A 7,540-nucleotide genomic window follows, 5' to 3' on the forward strand; every position below is an offset into this window, starting at 1 on the left:
AATCCACAGATTGCACAGAAGTCCAATGAAACACTTACATGTTAGTCTTCAACCTGTACCTAGTTTTGAGTTTTCTGCTTCCATTTAAGACCCGAGAATGTGTTTGTGTGCCCCCAAAGTGCCCATTTTCCCCAATAGCACGGCACCTAATAAAAGATTATACTCCCCCTCTCAGCCTTACTCCTTTGTTTTCCTTGGCAGCAGCGCGATGCTGCCTTGCGACACCTCTTTCCAGCTCAAAACTACGTCTATCTGCTTCTGCAGGAGGGAAAATGAGGCTGCAAAGAGTAAAATAAAACCCAAAAACACTCAGAGAGGAGCAGCTTTTCCTGGGGAAATACAGGAGAAAGTCAGAGAGAGACAGAGCAGGACACGTAAGGTTGAAGATACATGGATCCGTGATAAACCCCTTGTTAGTTTTGCTTGGAGAGTAGAGCCCGGCCGGGACAGCCAGGCAGGGCAGCCCCACACCAGAGCAAGGGGTGCCCAAGGGCCCTGAGAGGCAGAATTGGGAGAGGGGGTTGCAGCCTTTTTAAAAAATTACTCTTTTCTCTCCCCCCCCTCCCCTCCTTGTTTTTTTTTTCCTCTGCGGCTTCAAAGAAAAACGATTTGCTCGTTCGGTAATAACTGATGGGGACTGTGAATTACCGAGCTAGCCCCCAGCCTTGTGTTTATCTCCTCGCCAATAAATCTCTAAACCGAAGCAATGAAGCTAAGTACTGCTGCTATTTCTGCGTTTTATTTCCATATTAATCAAAGCAGAAGCCCACCCCCCGCCTCCTCCCCAGCCGCGCATAGCTGGGGAAGGGGCGCCGGGTGAGGGGACCGCGCTGGCTGGACTTGTCAGATGAGGGGGGGATGAAGAGGGGGGGAAGGTGGAAGGGGGAGAAATCCCACAACCGAAAAAGTTAAATCAAACGCCCAGGGCCTGGGGACATTGATGTCAAGTTTGTGGTGGACCCCTGGAGATGGGACGGTGGGGTCCTCCCCCATAAGAACTGGGAAGCACTGGAAAGGGAGGAGGAGCTGCTTCCCGCTGAGACAAAGCGCAGCGCCCGGCCGTGCCGGGACCTGGTGGAGAACAAGTGGATGCACAGCTGAAAAGCAACGGTGTCCGTCCCCCTAGGATATTTATATCTATAAATACACACACAAATATATTTTAATAGTATATATGCATGCAGACATTACTCTTTTTTGTGTGTCGAGAATTAAACGACGTTCCTGGGAGCGCCAAGCCCCCGTCTGTCCTGGGAGAAGCACCCCGCGCCGAGCCGTGCCGTGCCGCACCGTGCCAGCCTGGCCCCGCCGCACCCTGCCCGCCCCGTCGGGCACGGACGACCCCAGAGGGCCGGCGCTTCTGAGCTCTGCCACCATCTTCCCGCTTTCCTATTTCTAGTCACCAATACTTCTCTCCCCCCCGCCCCCCCCCCCCCCCCCCCCCCCCCCCACCGCCTCTCCGCCTCCTTTCCCGTTTATTTTATTTGCTGGGTGTGTTTGTGAACAGAAATACTACCCCGTGTCGTGTGTGTCCCCCCCCACAAAAAAAAAAAAAACCACAATCTTCTTTCCCCATGGGCAACTTCTCCAGAAAGTTGTTCCTTTTTTTTTTTTTTTTTTTTTTTAGGGAAGGGAAGGGAAGGGAAGGGAAGGGAAGGGAAGGGAAGGGAAGGGAAGGGAAGGGAAGGGAAGGGAAGGGAAGGGAAGGGAAGGGAAGGGAAGGGAAGGGAAGGGAAGGGAAGGGAAGGGCCGTCCATTCCTGCTGCACCGGTACACGGGCCCGAGGCTAGGGACGGGAGACTGAGAGACTTGAATTCCTCTTGAACAGACCGAAGTTTCCTCTCCGGCAGAGAGTAGGCGAGGAGACCTCCCCGAGCGCGCCTTCCCGCCAGGTCGAGATCACATCTCCAGGTCGCTTGGGTTTCTCGTCCCGACCCATCGAAAGGAGAAAGAAATGGAATCTCTGCGTTAGCCCTTGCCCTTTCCGTTCCCCCCCTCTCCACGGGCCAGGACTTGAAACCGGGAAGACGAGAAGCCTGGCGTTTCCCTCACTCTGCTGGGGCGCGGTGCTGCTGAAGGGGTGACGGGACATTTATCGTACCTTTCTGAGGAACTCAAACGCCCGGCTCAGCCCTTCTGCTACGGAAAAGCCCGAAGCGGCTTGCGCATCCCTTCCTCACCTTTGCGGCTGGAAGGGAGACCGGGACTCCCGGGGAAAGCGGTGCAGAGCCCAGAGCCGCCGCGGGTGGCTGGGAGGGGATCAAATGCCCCCAAAGAGCCCCTTTGCTCAAGCAACGTGCCCTCCCTTCCCAGCAGGGAAGGGGCCGAGCGGAAGGGATGCTTTGGGGAGAAGCAGCGCGGTCGGGGAGCGCGGCGGAGGGCCGGAGATGGATTCGCCCTCCTCTCGGCTGTAATTTACAGCCCAGTCCCGCCACGGGCTCCGCAGGCTGCTGGCAGCCGCAGCTGGGGAGCAGCCCCAGGCAGAAGTAGCTCCGTCCAAGGCTGCCCCGATCGCCCCGGGTAGAGGTGGGGGGAGGATGCGGGCCCTGGGGGAGCCGTGACTTCTCCCCAGTCGTGTCAGTGTGTCATGGGGTGTGGCGGGGATGGTCCGGTCAGCTGCGGAGGAGCAACTCGTAGCCCGCTCCCCACAACCAGAGCAGCCCCTCGCCCCGACACGCCGCTTTAGCCGTCCCGGCCCGTCGTGTGTGTGTGTGTCCGGCCTTGTCCCTGCCCTCTGCTCGCCTTCTCTCGGCCCGCAGCGCCGCAGGCTGCCGCTGCAAGAGGGGTGGGGGTGAAAGTGCCCCCGGCTGCCGGGAGCGGGTGGGGGCTCCACGCCAGCCCCTCTCCCAAGTGCCAGTGCCCCTTGCACTGAGCCCGGAGCCCAGCTCCGGCGACCCCATGGGGATCACCCTCGCCGGGCCCACCCCGCACAGCTCCTCCCGGGTCCCAGGCTGCACCCCGCACTACCGTACAGCCTTTTCCACCTCGTCTTGCTCCCCCTCCCCAGGCAGCGTGGGCTCTCCTGCGGCGGGCCCCCCTCCCTGCTGCCAACGTCGGGAGGGTGGGGAGGTGAAGGAGTCGGCGTGGAACCGTGGGGCACAGCTCTGATTTGAGAAGAGGTGAAAACCCTCCTATAAGGCAGAGGAATCGTTCACAGCTGAAAAGGGAGGAAGGGAAGGAAGGGGGAAAGAGGGGAAAACGGGGGGAAAGGGGAGGGAAGGGGGGGAAAGGAGGGGAGAGGGAGGGAAGGAAGGGAAGGAAGGGAAGGAAGGAAGGAAGGAAGGAAGGAAGGAAGGAAGGAAGGAAGGAAGGAAGGAAGGAAGGAAGGAAGGAAGGAAGGAAGGAAGGAAGGAAGGAAGGAAGGAAGGAAGGAAGGAAGGAAGGAAGGAAGGAAGGAAGGAAGGAAGGAAGGAAGGAAGGAAGGAAGGAAGGAAGGAAGGAAGGAAGGAAGGAAGGAAGGAAGGAAGGAAGGAAGGAAGGAAGGAATCTGCAGCATCTCTTGATCATCTTGCTAACGTGCTGAAAGGATTAACTTCAGCGTGGGAACGGCTTTTTCACAACATGATTCGTTAGTCCTGTATGTTTTCTGGGCAAATATACATTCTCATTATTAATTTCAAATGTCTGTGTGTGCGTGCTTATGCCTTAACGATGATTTAGTTGCTGCAGTGTTACACAGCCCATTCACAAGCACGATCACTCAGAGTGCCTTCCAAAAGTTGTTTCGCACCTCGGTTTAAATGCCCCCCTCTTACCCTCTAAGTGAGGGGTAGTCGCCTTCTCCATGCTTCTTCAGGTCCCTCCTGGACACCCCCTTGCTTAAAGCGAAGGGCTGGGCTTGCCTGGCCGGGTGGTGCAGGACCCATTCCCACGTGGGAAGCCGGAGGTGACCGGCAGCCGCCAGCTGCTGTCCCCCGAGGGTCCCGCTCCTCTGCCCGCACGCACACCGCCCCGCTCCCCGCGGAGCACCGCCCCCGGCGCGGCAGAGGTGCCTTTCCCAGCCCTGTCCGGCTTCCCATTTCCCTCTCGGGAGAGGACTGACAGATGGATCTCCAGGAAAACAAACAAACAAACAAACGAACGAACAAACAAAGTTATTGCCCTTTTTTACCTATAAACGCACCTGCCTCCTCCCCCGTCCCCAGTTGTGCCCGCGGCCCGTCTCACCAGCCCCACTGGCTGGTGAATGCCTGCCGACTGCCCCGCAGCCCGGCGCGGAACGGGAGAGCCCGGCAGCCCGCACGCTTGGGCAGGAGCTGCTCCCGAGGCAGGGCGGCTCCTGGGGCACGCAGCGAGACTCGCCAGCACCCCCGGGATGGGTCAGGAGAGCCGTGGCAAATACAGGGCAGTCAAATTGGGCCTTTTTTCCTCGCCTCCGGTCCCAGACAAAGGCGACTCAAGCAGCTTGCCATTCTTTTTTTAATTATTATTTTATTTTATTTGGAAATCTCATCCAGAAACACTGGTCAATAATAAATATATCGATAGTTATCAAGAATATATAAAAAATAAAGACACGGTGTTGTCTTTGAGGCCCTAATAAAAACAAACAAACCAAACAAACGAACGAAATGAAGGGTAATAGTATTTCAAGCAAACGCCCAGGAGAACGTACCGAAAAGGAAACAAACAGCAAAGATTCCTATTTAGTTAGACAAGTCACTGATCTGGCAAGACCCGACCCCATGCAAACCCAAGACGAACTAAAAGAAAAAAAAAAAAAGGCAAAACCAAAATAAAGCAGGAAAGCAGAGCAAACCCGAAGCCAACAAGAGAAATAAGCGATGAAGACCCCAGCCAGCTGAACTAGCCACCGAGAGCAGGAGGTGGGAGATTTCGGCAAAACAGACCCGCAGGAGGGTTGTGCTGCGTTTTGCACCGTTTCCCTCTCCCTCTTTTTTTTTTTTTTGTTTTGTTTTGTTTTTTATTTTTTTTTCCCCCAGCGGACACAGAGGGGAGAATAAAAAGGACGGCAAACAAAACCGCATGGCAACCAAATCTGGAAAAAAACCCAAACCAACCAACCATCCATCCAAAAAAAAACCCAAACCCAAACCCCAAACCACCCATTAAACAAACCAAACCAAAAACAAACCCCAGAAACTTTAGTGAATTCACTCGGGAGTCCTCGTTGCCAGGGAAGCGGCCCCGTGGCCGGTACCCCGGGCGCGGCGGGAGGGATGCGTGCCCTCTCCGGGCTGCGCCGGGCCGCCCCTGCGCTGCCGCAGCCGGGTTTGGGCCGGGGGGTCTCGGAGGTGTCGCCGTGCGAAAGGAAAGAAAGGAAAAGCCCGCGGAAAGGAGGAGAAGCCCCAAACCGATCTCGTCGTCTCTTAGTAGCTGCGAACACTACAAATGACAACCTTGTCTTTTTGTTTTGGGTTTGTTTTTTTTTTCTTTTGCATCCATCTTAAGGAATTATTTACATTTGATCACCATCGGCGGCATTATTATTATTAATTATTATTATTAATATTATTCTTTGTACAACAGGGACTTTTTTTTCCGGTTTAGTATAATAAGAAAACATCGCCCGAGGAGCCGGCTAAAACATTACCTTTGCAAGGTCCTTACTACACTAATCCCGTGTTACGGGAGGCGGGGGGTGTTGGCGGGGCAGGGGGCAGCGGGGGCAGGTCCGTCGGCGGCGCGGGGGGGGCCGGCCGCAGCCCCCTCCCCGCCCGTGGGAGCGCCGGCTCCGGCGCAGCCCCGGAGGTCGGGAGGGCCCCGCCGAGTCACTTCAGCAGGTCCTTGGTCTCTCCCGAGATCCTGGCCATGTTGGAGGCGGTGAGGGCCGAGAGGTGGGGCGGGGGGGGCATCTGGCAGATGGTGCAGGGGCACGGCAAGCCCGCCCAGTGCTGGAAGCCGCTGCCGAGCTGCAGGGCGGGGGGAGTCGAGGGGGTCTTGAGCAGAGAGTGAGGGGGTCGGATTGTGCCGATGGCCGGCAGGGAGGCGGAGAGGGAGGAGGAGGTGTTGGCGGAGGACAAGGCACTGCCGAGGATGGGGTGCACCTGGTGCACGGTGCCGGCGGCGTGGGGCGGGTGGCCGGCGGAGTGTCCCACCGTGCCACAGTGAAAGGCCGAGTGGTGCCCCCCGTAGATTTCCCCCACCAGCCTCTTCATCTCCTCCAGGGAGCTGGTGAGCATCAGGATATAGTTTCTGGCTAGCAGGAGGGTGGCGATTTTGGAGAGTTTTCTCACGGAAGGTCCGTGGGCGTATGGCATCACCTCCCGCAGCCCGTCCATGGCGAGGTTGAGGTCATGCATCCTCTTACGCTCCCGGCCGTTGATCTTCAGCCTCAGCTGCTGCAGGTCCTGCTCCGAAAGCTGCTTCTTGATTTTGTACTTGCTGCTTTCCCCTCCAGCCTTGGAGCCAGTCCTGGAGAGGCCTTCCCCGGACATCTTCTGCACAAGGTCGTTCTGGGTGGACGAGACGGAGTTGAGCCGGCTGTCCTGGTGGTGGTGATGGTGGTGGTGGTGGTGGTGGTCTCTCAGGTACATCTCATCCATGTCTGGCGAGGAAGCTCTGCTGGAGACAGAGCTGGAATCAGAATTCATTGTATTCGGGCTTCTGAGCAAGAAACTCTTCCCTGCTCTGGAGGTGGTGGAGCAAGACAACTTTTCCTTCAAAAAGCAACGAAAACGAAACGAAAAATAAATAAATGGACGGCAAGCTCTGCCAGCGAAAGGCTGGGAATGCTGGAGGAAGAGGAAAAAAATCCTCAACCCCCTCTCTCGCCAATCTCTCCTCTCTCTCTCCCCCCGGTTACTCAGCCTGTTTACAGGATGGCTAGTTAGTGTATGCTTGGACTAACCTCAGCCTGAAAAAGAGGGGCTTTTATAGAGCTGCAGCAGAGAGCAGAGACAAAAGGAGCCCTCCTATGTATAATGGTCTAGTTAGGATGACGTGCCATTATTCAGGGCGGTGCGCTTTGACTGTCCCATTTAGCAAGGACCCCTATTCATATTCATTGTGGTGCCACCCGGGACACCTCAGCCACGGACCATCAGGAGTCAAGGAGACACAAAACCCCTCTGATTGACACCGCACACTCATCGCTCCGTGTGCGCGCCATCTCCTCCCCCTGCCCCTCATTTCCAATATAAAACCGCAGCCCGTCTACAGTAGGGAGGCAAGGGGCTGCGGGGGGCTGCGAGGGACTGCGGGGGGCTACGAGGGTTTGCGCGCCTGCTCGGGGCCAGCGAGGAAACCCCAGCCACGGGCAGCACCGGGCAGAAGCAGCCCGGGGAAGTTCCTCCGCTCCGGCGGGAGGGGATGGGGGACGTCGGTCGCCCCCGTCCTACAGCGTGCCCGGCTCCAGGCGCGGCTCCCCGCTTTGTTTGCCTTTCTCTCTCCCTCCCCCGCCCCCTGTCTGGGTCCGTACCCCCCCGCCCCCCTCCCCTGGTTGGGGTTTGTGGTGCGGCACCGGCTGGCCCTCGCCCGGCCGGGCTGGCCGCAATTGGCTTGTACCTGGGTCGCCGCTTTGTTTAAATGAGCGATGACTCTCGGGCGACCGGCGAGCAGCCTCCGCGGGAAGATGCTC

The 7,540-nt window shown here is 57.4% G+C and overlaps 1 protein-coding gene across 1 annotated transcript; it reads right to left on the minus strand.

The window, feature by feature from the left end:
• Window positions 1-5,732: 5,732 nt before the first annotated feature.
• OLIG3 (oligodendrocyte transcription factor 3) lies at window positions 5,733-6,554 on the minus strand (the record flags this gene model as incomplete). Its single annotated transcript, XM_084262117.1, has 1 exon — window positions 5,733-6,554. One exon carries the CDS (start codon window positions 6,552-6,554, stop codon window positions 5,733-5,735), a length of 822 nt encoding a protein of 273 aa, XP_084118243.1.
• Window positions 6,555-7,540: the final 986 nt, after the last annotated feature.

The sequence above is a fragment of the Gallinula chloropus genome (assembly GCF_964237585.1).
Source record: "Gallinula chloropus genome assembly, chromosome: 3".
NCBI lineage: Eukaryota > Metazoa > Chordata > Aves > Gruiformes > Rallidae > Gallinula > Gallinula chloropus.